General features: G+C 45.3%; 1 protein-coding gene across 4 annotated transcripts; it reads left to right on the plus strand.

Annotated features, from left to right (window-relative positions):
- Positions 1-90: 90 nt before the first annotated feature.
- Positions 91-19,605, plus strand: LOC118288195 (ubiquitin carboxyl-terminal hydrolase 15-like). Of its 4 annotated transcripts, XM_035614017.2 has the most exons (22): positions 91-196; positions 916-1,043; positions 1,371-1,501; positions 3,412-3,538; positions 4,215-4,360; positions 5,439-5,500; positions 5,972-6,061; positions 10,234-10,381; positions 10,793-10,966; positions 11,626-11,784; positions 11,913-12,137; positions 12,225-12,308; positions 12,592-12,686; positions 13,144-13,332; positions 13,421-13,539; positions 13,657-13,938; positions 14,037-14,107; positions 14,812-14,927; positions 15,023-15,172; positions 15,288-15,391; positions 15,984-16,072; positions 16,668-19,605. In XM_035614017.2, exons 1-22 carry the CDS (start codon positions 108-110, stop codon positions 17,025-17,027), a joined length of 3,138 nt encoding a protein of 1,045 aa, XP_035469910.2. In that variant the 5' UTR covers positions 91-107; the 3' UTR covers positions 17,028-19,605. The 4 variants fall into 4 exon arrangements, with proteins under 4 accessions (XP_035469910.2, XP_035469918.2, XP_035469927.2 ...); XM_035614025.2 differs by lacking the exon at positions 5,972-6,061 and having other exon boundaries at positions 92-196; XM_035614034.2 differs by lacking the exons at positions 91-196; positions 916-1,043; positions 1,371-1,501 and adding an exon at positions 2,245-2,278.
- Positions 19,606-20,041: the final 436 nt, after the last annotated feature.

The following is a 20,041-nucleotide window of genomic DNA, read 5'->3' on the forward strand; positions in this document are numbered from 1 at the left end:
CTCCGGCTGCGAGCCGCTGATTGGCTGCGAGGGGCGGGTTCACTTTCTACGTGCCTCGGTGACGCCCCACGCTTTCCCAGCATGCAGCGGGTGATGTCCGAGGAAAGATGGCGGAAGGAGGAGCGGCGGATCTGGATACCCAGAGAGGAGAGGTCGCGGCACTGTTGAAAACACAGCTGAGGAAGGGAGACACTTGGTAAGACTCGAGCGGAAGCCTTTTCCGGAGGCGCAGCGCGGCCGTCGGCGTCCTCCACCGGGGCTGTCAGCGCCATGCGGGACGAGGAAGCCGAGGTGACGAGCCGTGTTGACAGTTAGCTTCGAGCTAGCTAACGGACTGTCGTCAGCTTCATGTGTGTCGGTCGGGCAGGCTAGCGGCGCTTGAGCTAACGCGAGCTAGGCAACCGACAATGAAGAACGACAGTTCCCCGCGGGTCTTATAAGCACTGTGATGTGGGTACTGGACTCACCACTTGCAAACTACCGCCTCGCGTTTTATCTGATGACATGATCTCAGCGAGGCTGCAACCAGATCTCGTTAGCAGGCTAATAACCGGCTAGCCGACTAGACCACCGAAGTGGTTCCACAGTCAGAGGGTTTATCTGTCGACTTCGGCAGGGCGGAGTCGGGGAAAAAAAAAAAAAAAAAAAAAACACCTGTCAAAATCACAGAGCCAGCTAGCCAGGCATGCAGCAACCTGAACTCAACTCGGCAGTCCCGACAGAGCGCAACTGTTACAACTGTCCATTAGTCCGTGCTGGCGGAAATGTAGCCTTTCCCTGCCGAACATTTTTAACCTGTAACACCAAATGCTGAATATGATTTGTTGTCGTTGTTGCATAAACGTTGAATAAATCTCACTGTCCCAAGCTTGCTTTTATCAGAGCTGATGTGTCACCGCCTGCCCTCCTCTGCAGGTACCTGGTGGACAGTCACTGGTTCAAACAGTGGAAGAAATATGTGGGGTTCGACAGCTGGGACAAATACCAGATGGGTGACCAGAATGTCTACCCGGGACCGGTTGATAACTCTGGCCTCCTCAGAGGTAAGACGGACCTGTGTCTCTTTTCGCGTCGTGGGATATATATCGTGAATACTCTGGGGGCTTTCCTTTACTCCAGGGCCCCTGGGTCAGACAGTGTAGCTTAATCATTCTGGAAGTGGCAACAAAGAGTTCAGAGGAAAAGGGGAATGAAAGCAACATTGTTGGCGAACTCTACAGAGTGTGCATTTTTGCGTGAGGCTCGGGGGGGGGGGATAGAAAGCTTTTCCAGCATTACCTTTTCTTTGTGTTCTTTGTGTTGTTGCGGAGTCATTAGTGTAAGGTGACTAGTTATCACAAAATATCCGTCTACCTTCCCCCTCCTCCTAGACGGGGACGTGCTGGCCATCAAGGAGCACCTCATCGATGAGCTAGACTACATCCTGGTCCCCACGGAGGGCTGGAACAAGCTGGTCAGTTGGTACGCGCTGTCCGAGGGTCAGGAGCCAATCGCACGCAAGGTAACGGTTCCGTCATTAAGCATGAGAATGTGAACGGATGATTTTTTCGTCTGATGAAACATAATGGTTGTGGTTAGCAGGTGTTCAATGTGGCCGAAAGAGAAAAGTGTGTGTGTCCTCTCACGAGGCCACTTGAGATCTGGGTGTCAGGAATGCTGCACGATCGCAAAACTGTAAAACAAATTGTGAAACTATATTGTAGAGCTATCATTCTTAATGATTTTGTGGATATGGCTCCATTGCTGCTCATTGTGCATTAAGTTTGGAATGGAATACTGTTTGCTGGTGTTTCACCATAGGAAATGCTGTATTGCTGGTGTGACTTGTCAGTTAGATGTACAAAGATTCACTGTACAGATGGAAATTGACCTTGCATTGATGGAAAGCAACAATGATGCTGCTTTTCATTCATTTCCTTCAGCTCCTCATTCATTTCTGTCATGACTGCAATTGTTTATTGTCGGTTTAATGAGAACTCGGTGGTAACAATTGTTTAAGCAGCAGCATACTTCATTTCATGATGGTGGCTAAAACTTAACTGGACCCACGGTATCAAATCTTACTAGTCATGGCATCATGTCTGCTAGAAGAGGTTCCTCTTCCCCCTCCATCTCTATCATTCTCTCTCTCGTCCCCCCTCCTCCTTCCATTGACCCTCCCCTTTTGCCATGTATGTAGTGGGACATATCAGGTGGCCGCCGGGTTTCTATTTTCAGGCAACGTTCTGGATGACTGAAAAGCTACATGGAGCGATCTGCAAGACACAACATGCAGGAGGTCCATTATTAGTTTTCCTCTTGTTTTTAACCGTTTTTTTTTTCGTGGGGTTGTCATCCTGAGATATCGGGGGAACACACGCGTTAAAAAAGGATTTAGGAGGATTTGGGTTACAGCTTTGGTTCTGTGTTTTTACCTCCACTGTCCCGATCTGATTTTCCAACACCAGCGAAGTGTTCCTGCGTGTCCTTGTTTTTTTTTTTGAAGTGGAGGAATGCCAGCTGAGGTCATGCTGAGAGACGCTTCTGAGAGGAGTGTGACAGGCATAACCAGTATGGGAGGAGTGGGGGTGGGTGGGATGAATGAATGGTTCTGGCTTGGCTCTGGTTTGAGAAATTCCGTCAAGCGTTTTGGCGACAAGATGGGCTTTTAGCTCCCGGCTTACAAACACATGGGTGTTGTGCTGAGGGGTAGGATGGGCCCAACGGGGGATCGGGGCTTTGGTAGGGGAGGGGCTGTTGGGGGGGAGAATCTGAGCCTTGACTGTGTCCACAGGACTATTGCACTTCTCCGGGACATTTGTGAAGACCGTACTGCGTGTGTGTGTGTGTGTGTGTGTGTGTATATATATATATATATATATGTGACCGTGTGTGTCGGAGGGGCTCAGTGGGGAAATAAATAGGCTGGGACCCCTCAGCTGTTTCCACGAGGTGCTGCTAATTTCGGCACTTCACTCTGACGGAGCTCCTATCAGGACACCCTATGAGTGGCAGGCAGGGCAGCAAGGCCTGCTTTGTTAACCACTAGAAACAGTAGCTTATTCAACCCACAATTAACCTGTTTAATTAAAATTTTTAAGACAAGCAGATGATTAGAATAACATTTTACAAGCGCTGCATCTGGTGTGCTGGCACAGTTGCTAGCTTACTAGATCCTTGTCCGATTGTCTGTTTGGTTGTTGCTAGCTGTCAAGCAGGACGCTACTTTCTATTCACTGTGGGGACATATGGAGGTAATATTATTGGGTGGCTTATGTTATCTTTAGTTTTGATCTCACCTGAATTATCCTCAGAGCTGTCTATATAAAGCTTGTCTGACCGTAGACATATTGACACTTGTATATCTGCAATATACGCATCTATAAAAGATGTGAATAGTTAACAATACACCATTTTTCCATTTATCCCCAGGTGGTGGAGCAGGGTATGTTTGTGAAGCACTGCAAGGTGGAGGTGTACCTGACGGAGCTGAAGCTCTGCGAAGACAGCAACATGGACAACGTGATCACCAGACGCTTCAGTAAAGCTGACACGATAGGTAGGTCTGATCTAACCTCATGTGACTGTCTTTAAACTCAGGTGGTCATCATTTGAAGTTGATTTGAACTCTGTTAGATTTTACATTTCCACAACTCGTATTTCCCCCACTTTTCCTTTTCCCTCTTTGCGACACGCATGTTTATTTACAGGACAGGGTAACTGTCTTGGTTTTTAAAACATTACGTAAAACTCTAAAGCCACTCTCATCATTTTTTCATGGAGTACCAAGGATTTGTAAACCCAAACATACTCCGACACACACTGCACACATTCACAAAATGTAACAATTATACACAGTGCCTATGTTATTAGTAGGTATTCTTGTAATGTCTGAACAAACATGTACACAACTCTTTTGATGATGCTGTTATTTATTAGTCTTACTGCTAATATGCCTTCATTCGAATAAAAAACACTTTGCTAGTCCTTATATTTCCCTGAAACCACATTTCATTTTATCACTATTGGCCTTGTGCATTCAAATCCTGAAAATGATTTGATTCAAGAGCAAACATGACAATGGATTAATTCACCAATTAGTTTTATTTTAATTTTTACACTTCCCATTCTGCAAGTAAGTGTGTGTAAATTCCTGTCTATTATCTGTTTTAAACCAAACTATTGTTGTCTATTTACTTTTTTTTTGGTGTGGTGATATTCTCACTTTGCTGCAGATATGATAGAGAAGGAGATGAGGAAGCTGTTCAGCATTCCCGACGAGAGGGAAACCAGGCTGTGGAACAGGTACATGAGCAACACGTTCGAGCCGCTCAACAAACCTGACAGCACCATCCAAGACGCCGGCCTCTACCAAGGACAGGTAGGAACAGTCCTGCACGGCGCCTTTTGCCTCGAGATGGCCAAAATATGTGATAAAATTGACAAAGAGGCGTCCAAATATAGCTTGCTATGTAGACGGTTATTATTCCTGAGCTCAGTGAAATATGCTTTAGTTGCACCAGTCTCTATCGATGTCCTTTTTCAGTCCAAGCAGAGTGGAGATTCAGAAATGTTTTCTTTTTCTACTTAGAGAGAGTCAGCACGACCAGCAGAGGGCACAGTAACAAATCACAGCGCGGCTTGATTTGAAAATCAAATGAACGACGTGCGCTCAATTGTTCTCAATCATTTAAACGGCGTAGGTGATACTGTGACTAGTTTAGCCTTTCGCCGCTCTGTTGACTTTTAAATCTCTGAGGGGGCGCTCTTGACTTTTTCCTTTCATCACATTGTCACCGGAAAGAGGCCTGAACAGGAAGCGGTTAGAGTATAAACATAAAACCGTTGATGATGGGAAATAGCAAAATATAAAGAAGAAAATTATGATATTATTTAATTTACCTTTGACATTAAAGCTGGAGTTTTGCTAAGACAATTCGGTAAGACTGTCCTGTGATAAGACGAGCACAGTGTCAAAACTCCAAAAAGCTTTTTGTCAGCTGCCACAATGGAGACTCAACCTCTGTGTATAAGCTGCTTAAACTTAACTCTCATGTCCTGGCATCCGCCTGGCATCTGACTCTTAACACAGATGAATGTAGAAACCTAACCATGGCGAGCCGGCAGGCCTCAGATCAGAGGGCCGTCCTGTTCACCGGCAGCGGCCCCAAAGGACCTTAGCTAAGTCTCAGACAAATCCTCCCCCAAGTGAAAACGGCAGATAGGATCCACGCTGCTCCCTGTGTAACAGCCGCCTGGTGTAAAGGGAACGTTTAAGCAGTGGCAGTAACGGGGTATATCCATTAATGCCATTTCTCAAAATATGTCTCAATATTCTTCCAGTTGAAAGTAACACAATTAAACGCAGCTCATTTGTGTAGATGACTGTAGATGAGCTTGACATCTTTGAACTAGCGGAAGCAGACGGAGCCCTCTTCTCTCTGTGCCGTCTCCCACAGGTTCTGGTAATAGAGCAGAAGAACGAGGACGGCTCTTGGCCCCGAGGCTCCACAGCACCCAAGTGAGTGAAGGGCACATCACCTGCCTTTATGTATTTTTTGGTTTACAGAAAGAAGCAGTTACCACGGGAATGGAAATGCTATTTCCATGCTGTGTCCGAACACTAGTGGTGATCATTGTTTTCCAAAAGATCACACAGATAGTAGGCAGTTAATGTTTCGCATTGCTTAGGATTTTGTTTTGGTCAGTATGAAGGGGGGGGGGGGGGCGATGTGACACAGCAGCAGAATTCCTTGTCTCGGAAGTTGTCTGAATTGCAAAATTTAAACATTTTTTAAAGTTTCACTGCTATGTCACTACAGCACCTCATCTTCCAAAGAAAAAAAATCCTACTTTGTCTGCCTCTTTTGCTTGACGTTCTGTTGCCGACATATTATTTTTATCCCATCTCAGTTTTATTTAACACCTTTTCTTGTATGGCTCCTTACTTTTCTCTCCTCTAACCCATGATCTATTCTTTTATCTTTTGAAGGTCATCCGGTGCTTCCAATCTCTCTGCTTTGCCAAAGATCTCGCCTTCATCTCTCACAAACAATCATAACAGCAGCTTCAACAGCAGGAAGTAAGAGCTTAGTGGTGGGCTGCAGTAGCCGAGGGGGGTGGGTGTGGACTGTCGACAGCCAGAGATGGAGCCTGGAGGTGCAGCTCAGGGCTGACATGGCGAATTGGCTTATAAGGTGACGACGTGCTAAAGCTAGCTCTACGTAAAATTCATGCTAAAATGAAACGACTGAAGTTTGATCCAACTCAACTTCAGCTTTGTTCTTCTTAAGTTTTTACAGTATCCCTTTATAACGTGTGTCACAGTGTGTTTTCTACTGGTCTATCTCTGGCTGTGGTCTGGGGCTTTAAACTATCTCCTGATGATGCAGTTTCAGCTTTAAGAGCTAAAGGAAGGGCGGGGGGAAGGGGCTTACGAGGGATTGATCTTGTTGGAATTTTCTTCAGTGACAGCAGTGCTCTCTATAAATGCCCCCCTCCTCTGTGCCTTCGGGTGCCTCAGTCAGCATTTAATTGTAAGTTATAAGTTTTGCATCTGATTTTCGACTCGGCTGATTGATAGCCTCGGCTCGGTCTGCATAGTTATGGTTAATGCGATCATTATTTTACCCATTAATCTGTGCCCTACAGCTGCTTTCAGACCAGCAAAAATGCATCTGGGCGTTCTCCAGAATTTGCCGTCCACATATGACGGAACGCAGCAGTAGATTGTCTCGAGTCAAGACGCGTTCACACCAACGGGAAAATCTCCAGAACGTTCTGTGGCGTCCGTGTAGAGCAGCAGGAGGCAGGACATGATTGTTTTCAGTCATCAACGCTCCCACCCGCTCGCGTGAATCCTCCTGAGATTTCCTGCTGTATTCTCACATTGGCTCATTCAAATACTCTCTGGAGATTTTACTATGGGGGCTGGCAGGAAAAGGTCCAGAGAACGTCCATACTTCGGTGCATGTCTGACAGCAGTTTAGGTCTTGATTTCACACCACCCTTTACCACCGTGGCCTCATACAATTCTACAAGTTAAATTTTCCTACTGTGCTGAGTCTCAATGTCTTACATCTCCTTTTAGGAAAGATTCAGAACGACACAACCTCGTCATTCATTTAAGTGAGGCCAGTATAGTGGGATTGCAAATACAAGAATTAAAAACTGTGTTTCTACTGCTGCAGTGAAAGATAAAATAGTCAAGTTCTAAAACCCTGTGTCAGACTTGTGTAGCGTTTGGTGTCTGATACAATATGCCCCACACCAACGCAGTCCCTTTGTGTTGTTTTATCGCAGCACTGTTGTATCTTATTCTACACATAATTACAACAGTGAGATGATAAAACAACTCGACACAGAATCTTTGGACATGTTTGTCATCTTTAAGACAGACATTCTCCACATGAAAGAAAATCACTGATTGACAAAAAATGTTTTTGTGTCCTGACTACTTTGGTCGGATCCTTTTCGTTTCTACTTATTTCCAAAGATGGCCTCCGCGAGATTTGTTGGCTTAACCATTCTCCTTTTGGCTGTTAAACGCCTTTGCCTTTCCAGCCGCGTGTAGTGAATCGTTCTGGTATCTACCAGTGCCCATGCATAAAGGAAGCTGATACACCAGCATCAGCACTTTCGGAGATATAAAAAATTCATCCCTACAAATAAAGTACATCATTGTTATCATTTAAAAACATGCAGCCCTTGTGCTAGCCAACATTTTCAGATGTTTCCTTTACTGCCTTTACACAGCAGAGGCGATGGGCGTGTGGCTTCGCATATGAAGCCTCAAGCTTTCAGTTTCTGAAAATGTGACTGCGGCCTGATTTAAGGTTTGCCTCCAAAGCGTCGGGCCCCGGAGCGATGTCGGCCCTCTGCTAGAGAGCACTGCTCCACTGTGGCGGAGCCCCAAGCATCTGCTGTCCAGTAGAACTGTACTGTCCCCTCCTTCCACCTAATGTGTGTGATTTACTGCATGCTGGAGTGTATCTCTGTGTGTGTGCGCGCCTCATATATATATATATATATATATATATCTATATATATATAGACACTCTGCACTGCATTTCTCAATACTGTTGGGATGCATAAATAATGACCACGAGCTTGCCACCCGAAAAATCAATATTGATAAAGAAGGAAGGTGTAGAAGTGAACTGAGGCCGCCCGTCTTTCACCAGTTATATTTCAGTATTTTCTACCACAGGCTCGTGGCCCGAAACGTGGTTTCACATTGTCGTTTCTCTGCATTATATCATTTGATGCCAGCGTAATAGTTTCTGTCGGTGGATTGTGGAATGCAGAGAGTTGGTGACTTGGGGGGGAAATTGGATCTTCAGTCCCAGCAGCTCCCCGATTCACTCTAGTGCCAGTATTGTTGTCTCCGCTGAATTATACATGAAGTCTAGATTAAAAACGTATATTTATATAAAAATATATATAAAAGTGTTCCCACATTACATAACACTTTTCTTTTTGATTTTGCTGTTTTCCATCTGGGTAGGTTAGCCTCGGTAGCGATGCTCGGTAACAGCAGTGTGTGTCACAGGAGGCGGTGTCCCCTGATTCTGGCAGGCTCTCTCTGTCGCTCTCTCTCTTTCTCTGTCTCTCTCTGTCACTCTCTCTCTCTCTGTCTCTATGTCTCTACCTCTCTCCTGAGCTCATTGCGATGCTCATGTTCTGCAGTCTAAGTGACCTTCAGAATGCATTTCATCTGCTCCTGCTCCCCTCGTCACTTGCCTCCACGCCCTGCGAGGAAACCGCCGCCCCCCTTATCTCTTTTATTTATTTAGACCCTCCTTTTTTTTTTTTTTAAAGCTCTCACACAGACACCCGTGGCGTATCGAGGACTAGAACAGGAGCATCTGTCAAAGTGTGCGTTTCGTTGAAGAGGGCTGACTTTAGGTGTGTTGCGATGAGCGAGGCGGCAGTCTAATGTGTGGACAAGTGTAAGAAAGGGGGATAAATGTTGTGTCGACATGAGGGAATGTGTTAATGTATGTTAGAGAGAGAGAGGGGGGGTAGAGAGACACTAAGATAGAGTCGGGCCTGCAAATACTGCAGCCTCAGCTGGATGCAGTGGATCAGCTGCCCCCTCCATCCCCATCTCATTTCTCTTCTGTCAGCCTCTCCCCCTTGTACTGTCCGCCCCTCCCCCTCTATTCTCTCTCCCCATCTCTCCCTCTCCCTCTCTCTGTGCACCTCTAGCTTGGGTAGCGGTAGTCTTGAGCATCCTCGCTGCTGCTGCTGCTGATGCTGCTATAAATATCTGCTTGGTAGCCGTAGCGCGGCAGAGAGCAGCAGGCAGGCCAGAGGGAGGAGCAGGAGACCAGAGGACAGTGCAGGACAGGACAGGACATCTGAGGCACAGAGAGGATAACAAGATGACGGGCAGTAGAGGCCGAAAGAGAAGAAGGGGGGAGAAGAAAGGAGTGGAGCTGCTCAGTTAGCTCTGAGAAAGATAGAGTGCGTTTGTGTTATGGTTTGGTTGTTGGCCCGTGCTGGACTTGGAAGACAAGTGTAGTGCCTAAACTTGATCTGGACTATATTGACTTAGCTGCTGGTGCTGCACAAGGTTGAGCTGAGTTGAACATCAAGACTCAACAGTGGAAGACTGGAGCTGGACTTTTCCTTCCAGGCCCCGAAAACCCCCAGGACTGAAGCTCAACCGAGGCCGCTGGCGGTTTAGTTTTTATGCGGACATGTGGGCCGGCATGGGCCGGGGCGGTGCTGAGATGTCATGCTCCTTTGTTGCTGGTGGTGCCTGAGGCCTGAGGCGGTGGAGCTGGACAGTAGAAGGGTGGACCACCGCGTGTTGAACTGTGAGGCCACCGCTGCCACCGCCATCACAGACGTGTCCCTTGACCAGTGGGAGGCAGAAACGACCGGCGCTGACCTGCAGCCTCCCCAGAGGTCTGCCGATTGCTGCAGTTGGCGAGGCCCAGTTTTAAACTATTTGATTGTCCAGGCAGCCTGAGAAAATCTTTGTACGGGGGGTCATAGGTTTGGATTGTAATTGGGTCTACAGTCAAAAAAAAAGGAAAGATTGGGAAATTAACCTGAATGTTTTCCTTGTGTTTTTTTTTTTTACTCCCATATGATTGTGATAACATCTTTATCTTACAAGATCTGATTGGTTACCTTCACATAGATGTAGTAGATATTCTTATGTCTGTGTGCAGTAGGATCTTCATGATCCTACTCAACTGTATATAACCTTCCTGTTTGTGCATCTCTATGTTTATTGCACAGTGTGAAGAATTCAAGCTACAGTCTTCCATCCTACCACCCCTACAGTAACAGCTATGACTACTCGGAACAGGGCAGGCAGAGCGAGCGCTCGGGCCTCTGTGGACTCTCCAACCTGGGCAACACCTGCTTCATGAACTCTGCTGTGCAGGTGACAAAGCGCGTCCTCCTGGGAGCTCTCCCAAAAAAAAAAAACTGTTCTAGGAAAGTATGGGAAGTTCTTTCCAAGTCTTCAAAGGTTTATTCAGGGAGTCTGGAAGCATTTGGAAAAGAGCTGCAGAACTTTGTTGGACGCCTAGACTGAAATGTAGAATGTTTGTGCAGATGAAGTTGCTACACAAGAAAAGAAAAAGTGTTGAATGTATGCATTTAAGCTGTTCTGAAGGCGTTAGTTGACCCAACAACAAAATTAAATAATTTATGTTGGTTCTTTTGGCATATATATAAATATTGCCAGTCGCGATACATATTTAAACAAATAGCCAGACAGCGTTAATGTTTGAGTGCCTTAATCCATCCTCTGATGATCCTCGTCATCTCCCTGCTTTTTGCTCCCCTTTAGTGTTTAAGCAATATCCCTCCACTGACGGAGTTCTTCCTCAAAGACAAGTACACGGACGAGCTGAACGAGGACAACCCGCTGGGAATGAAAGGGGAGATTGCTAGAGCCTATGCTGAGCTTATCAAGCAGCTGTGGTCGGGCAAATTCAGCTATGTCACCCCGAGGCCTTTCAAGGTGAGTACATGGAAAAAAAACATTAAAGCAGGAAGATCATTCCGAAAGTTCTTATGTTAATTTCAGTAAAAACAAACAAACACTGGAGATCTGAAGAAGTGAGGTCTTGAGTCACACACAGCAGCTGTTATATTTCTAAATATTTGTACTGGCAGTTGTATCAGGAAGCAAAAGTACGTCTTTGGAATATAAAGTATATCATCACTTCCACTCTGAAAGAGACCACACCACAACAAGAATTTACTAACATACTAGTGTATAATGATCCTACAGATAGACAGAAGTAACAATTCTATCAGAGTGTATACAACACAGTGATGAGTGAAGGTTCACAACTGCAGCAGACAGTTTGAATCATGGGATATCTAAAAGATTTACCAGTTTCAGATTGGCCCGTTAATATCTGCAGTTTTGTTGAAGGCTTGTATGGAACTGTGGGGGTTAAATCACAAAACGTAGTGATGAAGTCTAATAAGACAAAAACTTATGGGCTACCTGAGAAAACACCCAAGTGAGTAATTATTATATTATATATATATTATATTATAGTAAAATTATTTAATTTTATGATAATTTAATACTGGAAAAAAAAACTCTGAGCTTGTCTTTTTTTTTTTTTTTTTTTTTTTTTCATCTGTGGATGTGCTCTCATCCTCCAGACCCAGGTGGGCCGCTTTGCCCCCCAGTTCTCAGGCTACCAGCAGCAGGACTCGCACGAGCTGTTGGCCTTTCTCCTGGACGGCCTCCACGAGGACTTGAACCGCATCAGGAAGAAGCCTTACATCCAGCTGAAGGACGCGAACGGCAGGCCCGACAAGGTCACTGTCAGGGCTTTTGCACGAGTTCTGGAAAATGTTGCAAATGTGTTGTGCAGTTAGCCAAACATATTAAAAATGATGAAAGAAAAGTGTTGATCAATCCCTGTAAAAGATACAATTCCTTCCAGGTGGTGGCGGAGGAGGCGTGGGAGAACCACATCAAGAGGAACGACTCCATCATCGTGGACATCTTCCACGGCCTTTTCAAGTCCACGCTCGTGTGTCCTGTGTGCGCCAAGGTCTCCGTCACCTTCGACCCCTTCTGCTACTTGACGCTGCCACTTCCCATGAAGAAGGAGCGGACGCTGGAGGTCTATCTGGTCCGACTTGACCCTCTGGCCAAACCCACACAGGTGACACGCGAAAAACACACTTCAGCATTGCATCACGACCATTACGATTTCACGTGGTTAACGGCCTCGCGTTTTTTCTTGTTTCAGTACAAGCTTACCGTGCCGAAGGTGGGCTGTATCTCTGAGCTGTGCACCTCCCTCTCCAGCCTGTCTGGGGTTCCTGCTGAGAAGGTATACCAACCTTACAGTCGGCCCCGCTCTGCACTTGTTATCCATCACACAATAGTGCCGAACATCTGCTCAGACAGCACCACCCGAAATAGTATTTTAAAGACTGTCCCTGCCCACTCAACCCCAGCAGCTATCGGAGAAAATGTTTTATATAGTCTCTTTTTAGATAAAGGAAAAGGAGCTGGATGAAAAATATATACGAGTATGCTTAATAAACTCATGGTCAGTTTAACCAGGCCACATTTTCAAGAGACTACTGTACATACATTCTCTTATCCTCCAGATGATTGTAACTGACATCTACAACCACCGCTTCCACCGGATCTTCGCCACCAACGAGAACCTCAGCAGCATCATGGAGAGAGATGATATCTACGTGTAAGTATCGTGCTCAGCTGATGAGCATGCGCTTTATTGTCGGCTGTTTTTTTATGATTGTTGTAACTGTTTGTGATTCCTTCTTGTTGTATGATTGCTGATTGTAAGATTAAAATTTAAAAAAAGAAAATCCAAGTGTGATTAGGAAAACCGCATTAGCTGCATTCTGATTGAAATTAGACTGCTTTCATTTGAAGTTTATGACATTTGTTTACTATATCATACTATATGCAAATTGTACCCATTATTCATGGTATGATTTTAGAAATTCATCATCAGTTCTTGCCTATCAATCATCTTTATTTATGACTGATTTGAAGACTTGCTTGATGAATTTATGTGTTTAGATTTAAAACCTAGAATAGTTGGCTGTCCACCAGTTTGAATTGCTTTATTAGCCAATGATATAAACATCGCAGAAACAGATTCTCTGACCCCACCTACATCTTGTCTGCAGATTCGAGGTGGCGGTGAACAGGGTGGAGGACACGGACCACGTGGTGATCCCCGTGCACCTGAGGGAGAAGTACAAACAGTCAGGCTACAACCACACCAGCACGCCGCTGTTCGGACAGCCCTTCCTAATCGCTGTGCCCAGAACCCTGAGTGAAGACAAACTCTACAACATGCTGCTACTGCGCCTCTGGTGGGTCCACGTCTCGACGTGCGTCTACTGAGGGAAATTGACACGAATGAAGAGCTTTGAATAAAAAAAATCTTCTTCCTGTTTTCAGCCGCTTTGTGCGATCTTCTGTAGAGGAGGAAGAGGAGGATTGTGAAGAGACGCAGCCACCCAAACAACACACTGTCAATGGTAACGCCACTAACGGACTGCTGGAGGAGGGGTCACCAAGTGAGTGCTTTTCCGTTTTTTCTTTTTTTAAATTTATGCAAAAAAGCATGTTTTTACTTAAAGATATTTAAATGCAGCAGAGGTGATTTAGAAAGAAGCCGTTCTGTCGTCCCGCAGGTGAGATGGAGACTGACGAGCAGGACGACGAGTCCAGCCAGGACCAGGAGCTGCCCTCAGAGAACGACAACAGCCAATCGGAGGACTCGGTGGCCGGCGACAACGAGCTGGAGAACGGCGTAGGCGGGCCGCAGAACTGCACCAAAGGCCCACAGACGGCCGAGCACACCAGGAAGAGACTTTTCACATTCCAGTTCAACAACATGGGCAAGACGGACTTCTCGCTCATCAAGGAGGACACGAGGCAGATCCGCTTCGACGAGGGACACCTCCGACTTAGTGGTAATAGGAGTGCTAGGCACACATTTCAGTAAAATAAAAAGATGACTCATTTAAATTGGATGGATGGATGTAAAGTCATTCTGTCCACCTTTTCACAGACCGCTCCTATCTCTCCTTGGACTGGGAACCAGAGATGAAGAAGAAGTACTTTGACGAGACTGTTGTCGAGGTAACGCCAACATTAGCAGCGTTCGTGTATCACTTTTCACATTTCATTTTTTTTCTAAGAACACACACACACACTCAGTGTAGAAGAAAAGCAGTCTGCCGTCATGTAATGAAATATGTCAACGTGACCCAGACACGATGAGCCTCACTGTCCTATAATCAAAAGGTCAGACCCATTACAACAAGCAGTGAATAAGTACGCCTGTTTGACAACTATAATGTAAACACTGCACTGCTACAGCTTCTTTTTACAGCTTTTAATTAAATAATTTTAATGGTTTCAAATAATTTATATATATATATACATATATATATATATATGTGTATATATATATAATCAAATAAGGTGTAAATCATGGAGATTGGCTACAAAGACGTGTAAATGAGCAGCAAACGTGTGCTTTTGTTTAAGCTCATCTGTACATTTTGTCATTTCCAATGCGATTAAGCATGTTTGTTCTTGACTTATACACCAAACCCCGTCCCTAAAATGTCTTGAATTAGTTTTCATTCATAAGTAGCACACATGTCTCTTTATTAGCCTTTACTCAAACACACAGTACAGTGGTCTGTCTCTCTTCAGGGTTTAGCGTTATCAGTTTTTGGTTCTATTTTTGGACGCGGCAGTAATCTACGTCCAATGAGAGGCATCGGTGCCACAAGTAGTGTTTTCTAACAGTCCTATACTTGTGTGTGTGGGAGCAGGACTTTGACAAGCACGAGAGCATGGACTACAAGCCCCAGAAGAAGGCTTTCTTCAAGCTGAAGGACTGCATCGAGCTGTTCACCACAAAGGAAAAGCTGGGAGCAGAGGACCCATGGTGAGAAACACGTTCACACAGTCACACCAGCTGCCGGCCCCTAACGCTGCATCTAGTGATATGCATTTTCGTAAAACCTGTGTCCCGTTTCGCAGGTACTGTCCAAACTGTAAGCAGCACCAACAGGCCACCAAGAAGCTGGATCTGTGGTCCCTGCCGCCGGTGCTGGTGGTCCACCTGAAACGCTTCTCGTACAGCCGCTACATGAGGGATAAACTGGACTCGCTTGTTGACTTCCCACTGAGGTGCTAACACAACACCACAATTTGATGATGAGCCAGGGTGTCTTTAGTTTCAGAATTAGCTTTTTTTAGATACGCAGCACGTGACACCTTTGTTTTTTGTGCACTTTTCCTTTAGGGATCTGGACATGTCCGAGTTCCTGATCAACCCCAACGCTGGGCCGTGTCGCTACGACCTCATCGCTGTGTCGAACCACTATGGTGGAATGGGAGGAGGCCACTGTAAGACCCACACATATGTCACACCGTCGCTCAAATTCCTTCTGTCTTATTGTTTCTCAGTAACCACCAACCGACAAATATCTGTGTGATGCTCATATTCTCTTTGAAATATCGAGGAGAATATCTGCGCAAATGTATTCCTCAGACGTTGCAGCAGACTGACTAGTTCAATGTGAACATCAGTCGTGTCTCGTGGTGTTCGTAGCTTGTGATAAATCTCGGTTTTGCTTGACTCTGAAACTCGCCACAGGCTTTTACAGCAGGAGTTTTCTGCATTCGTCACTCACCTGTTTGTTGCTTGAAGGATTTAAATTGTGTAGAGATTGTTTTGTCGTTCTGTTGTCACCACCGCTTGTTGTGTTACTGAAATATGCTTTTCAGTGTCAGGAGTTTGTCTATGTTATATGTGGAACGTCTCCTTACACAACTTTAACCTTTTTTTTTAGGTTTACAAAAATCAAAGTTTGAGTTTGTGAAATTATACTTATACAAAAATATACAAAAACAGTGTGGGTATAAATAAGTGTAGCTATCAAGAGGAAAACCTGTTAAATATTACAGTAGTGAATATTCTTGTCTCTAATCTGCTCAGATACTGCTTACGCGAATAACAAGGACGATGGAAAGTGGTACAACTTTGACGACAGCAGCGCGTCTCCTGCCAACGAAGATCAGATTGTGGTGAGTGTCCTACTGTACATCCAGCAAAGGCACATTAGAGCAGTCAATTTCATCCGAGTAATGTCCTTCCAATGAATTATTATCCTGCCAAACAAGTTTGATTTGTCACAGACGTCCGACTGTGCTTGATCTCCCAGAAAGCATCACTAAGTTAGTGAGGACTCTGTCAAATGAAGATATCCTGTGTTTTTTGTGTGTATCTCAGTCCTTTAAATTAAGTAATATGCATCATTTGTCATATCTGAAAATCAGATACTTCTTCAGGATTAGGTAATTAACCCTCATAAAAGGGACGAGCACATATTTTGTCGCCCAAAAACACTTATCAAGAGTCAAAATCTTTGTTTTCAAAAGGTGTCCTTTCACTTTTCCTGGACAGACCCGTTAGTCCTCATTTGTTTAACAATTTAGAATTCAGCAGCTGTTCCCTCAGCAGGTTTCTTTTCTCTTTCTTTGTAATGTCATTAAGCTGCAAGTCAGTGTAGCTGAGTAACTTTCTGTGTGTGTGTGTGTGTGTGTGTGTGTGTGTGTGTGTGTGTGTGTGTGTGTGTGTGTGTGTGTGTGTGTGTGTGCGTGTGCGCGTGTGCTTGTGTAGTCCAAAGCAGGCTATGTGCTGTTCTACCAGCGGCAGGACACAGTGAAAGGCACAGGCTACTTCGCTCTGGACCGCGAGGAGGAAGATGAGGAAGAGGAGGGAGAGGAGGAGGGGGAGGAGAACCAGAACGAGGAGGAGGAGAGGCCGGAGAGGAAGACCGCCTCCGCCTCCTCCTCCTCCACTCAGGGGGCCTCCTCCTCCGCCTCCGGGGTTGATGCGCAGAATGACGAGGAGGACCCGAACAAGAACCGGTGCAGGAAGAATGACAATGATCAGAAAGAGGAGGAGGGGGAGGAAGACGAGGAGGAGGAGGAGGATCAACAGGCGCCCAATCGAGAGGCCGCCATGAAAACCAACTGAAGTTGACGCAGGGGATGCGGATCAATGGAGAGAGAGAGAGAGAAACTGGGATCTTTCCATCCAAAGCCATATGAACTCAGCATGGCAGCGGGCGCCACTGGCTCCTCCCAGCAGCCCCGACCCGGCCGCTCCATAGGCGGAGCCGCTGTCGGGGTGACGCCTTGCGTCGGTCAGGGAGATGCCGCGGTACACGTCTTTCAGAAATCAGGGCCCTCCTCTGTGGTTGAATCACGATGTGTGTGTGTGTCTGAGTGTGTGTGTGTGTGTGTCGCCACGTCCATTCGTTTAGGATTCGCTCACTTGAACGACAACCGGGGACAGATTTTCTTTCCCGCGGCTCCACAGTACAAGTACGTACGTCAGTGCAGCGCTTTGAATCTCTCTCTGCTTCTTTTTTTTGTGTTCCTTTTTTGTTATATTTTTTAATATTTTTTTTTTGAGAGCAATGAGTTATCGTTATATCATTTTAAGTATCTTTCTGATATTTTGTACATATTTTAAAACACTGAATCATTTTTGCGCTGAACCATTTTGCACAATCACCAACCATCCACTCTGTTTTCTTTTTTCTTTTCTTTTTTTTTTTTAAGTATTATTGCCAGACACACTGCAACTGTTTCTCAAAGCGTTTTCCTCACGTGAGAATCTGAGGAATATGCCTTTAAGCGATTGAGCGGCGATCGAGCGGCGAGACTCGCCTGCGGTCGAGACTCCACATAAAGGAAGTACTGCGAGCGTTCGTGTGATTTTTATCGTGTCAATCAGCCAAACTATCCGAGCTTCGTGCTGCTGCTGCTGCTGTGATCTGACATTTTTTAGACAGTTTAGTGTTTAGTGAACCGGCTCGAACCTCCGTGATTTGAGCTCCTGCTTCTGCGGCGTCTCTCTCTCTCTCACTCTGGGCTCTCTTTGATAACTTAATATTTCCTAGCATCCAAAATAAGCTCAGAGTATCCTCCAGTTAACTTTCTTGAATATCCAAACGGATTCCTTTCATCAAGAAGAAATCCCGGTGTTCAAATTTCTGTCTTAACAAACTCAACTCGGCAACTGCGACAAATATACGTGTGCGTGTTCAAGTTAGCCTCGCAGACCCAGCTCTCCCCTCCGAACCTCCCTCCCCTCCCGCTGCGTCGTACTCTGCAGGAGGTGTTTGAACGCTTCACCGTGGCTCTGTACTCATTTCTCTTCTTCATATTGGAGGCAACCGTGAGATCGGGGGAACATCGGTGATCTCGCCGGCATCAGATGCATCATCTCTTGTTTGGATCACCTCGGCCTTAAAACTCTTGATCTCAGACCCAGTCGCCTTTTTCTTTGCACATCACTGTCACCGCCAGCCGTCGTCTCTCTCTCGCATGATCTCCCCCAACCCCCTCCCACAAGCACCAACTCTCTAGTAATAATGTCCACATGTGCTCGTTATATCGTAGCCATGTTAATAAGTCACGAGTTGCTGTTTTTTTGTTAGTTTTTTATATAAAAACCCACAAGAGGGCCAGAATGTATGCTGAATGGAATGATGCCTTTTTGATTCTTTATAGGGCCATCTGTTTGGGGTTTTCCTTCTTTTTTTTTACCACGGCTCCCTTTCTCGTTTCGGTTGACTGTGATGGCAATGGGTTTCCTCACCTCCGATACTCGTATGAATTTATGGGTACTGCTGAATCCATCCCATCCCAAAACGGAGAAGGAGGAGTGGGGGGCGGGGCTGCTTCCTTGTGGTCCTGAGCTGTGAGGATGGGTAAGGAAGGGAAGGGGAGGGGAGGAGAGACAAAATGAACTATGGGGTGAGTCTGCCTAAAAAGGCTTTTCAGCTTTTTTCAGAATCAAGACAGTGAAAAAATTTTTGGGGCAGCAGACTCGCAGGATATTCTGCCATCGACGTAACTCGTGATGAAAGTCTATTCTCCACGGTGGAGTGTTTTACGTTTTCGTGGCGCCAGCGTACCAGGTCATCGACCTACAAACATCAGATGTAGTACTGCACCTTCACAAGCGCGTCTCTGCGCTTTTGACCTCCGTCGCCGCAGCGCCGCCTTGCTTTTTCGGGCGACTCACCCCCCCCCCCCGATGTGATGTGATCGCTACTATAGGCTCATACAATACTGTACATAGAGAGTTCACTCTGTGAGTGCACATTTGATAAAAGTTTATTTATTTATATGTAAGCATTTAATAATAAACAGACAATATATTTAAAAAAAACCTAGACGTGTCGCGCGCACGTGGGAGGGAGGGAGGGAGGGAGTGTGTGTGTGTGTGTGTGTCTGTCTGTCTGTGTATGCGTATGCGTGTGCGTGTGTGGCTCTGGTCTACACGTACACCAGTGTGCAAAGTCTTGCCTGCGCTGTTGTCAGGGAGGGAATATTTTAAAAAAAGGAAAGGGATGCTTCTGTTGTTTGGGACTATTTTTTTCGTTTTTGTAAAAAATAAATAAATTAAATAATCCAGACATCCTTGCATGATGACATAACAGGGGGTTTCCAGGTTTGGCTGCACTTGAGTTCACTTGGGTTTACATTTGAAATGTGCATGTGTATTTATACACAATCTTCAATAAAGTTGTGTAAAGCTTCTTGTGGCCTCCACTCTGGTTATCTTTCTTTCTTTATTTGTATGTGTATGATAGATGTAGATATAGATGGATAGATAACTTTATTCCTCCCCAAGGGAATTTGCGGTGTTCCAGCGGCAATAACTTGGATCACACGATCGTATCACTTACACATAAGACACAAGGTAGGTAAAACCTCTATATATACATACATAAACTACTGTACAACAAGATGGAATAAAATTGGCACAAATGATGTTAAAAATCTTTATGCAGTTCAAATGCCATGTGTGTGTGTCTGATGTATTTTACAGTGCATCTTTCAGAATTAAGGGAAAACAGTTATGTTTTCTGGTTTTCATCATAAAAAGCAGGAACAGATCATCCTGTTGATGAAGCAGCTTCTAATCATCTGAACCATGCATGAGTTACTTGTTTAGTTTAGTTGTTTTTTTTC

Source organism: Scophthalmus maximus, chromosome 12 (assembly GCF_022379125.1).
Source record: "Scophthalmus maximus strain ysfricsl-2021 chromosome 12, ASM2237912v1, whole genome shotgun sequence".
NCBI lineage: Eukaryota > Metazoa > Chordata > Actinopteri > Pleuronectiformes > Scophthalmidae > Scophthalmus > Scophthalmus maximus.

Coding starts and splice junctions, on each gene's coding strand:
- LOC118288195 (XM_035614017.2), top strand. CDS start 108: ATGGCGGAAGGAGGAGCGGCGGATCTGGATACCCAGAGAGGAGAGGTC. Junction 197..915: donor CTGAGGAAGGGAGACACTTG/GTAAGACTCGAG, acceptor CCTCCTCTGCAG/GTACCTGGTGGACAGTCACT. Junction 13,540..13,656: donor GCTGGAGGAGGGGTCACCAA/GTGAGTGCTTTT, acceptor GTCGTCCCGCAG/GTGAGATGGAGACTGACGAG.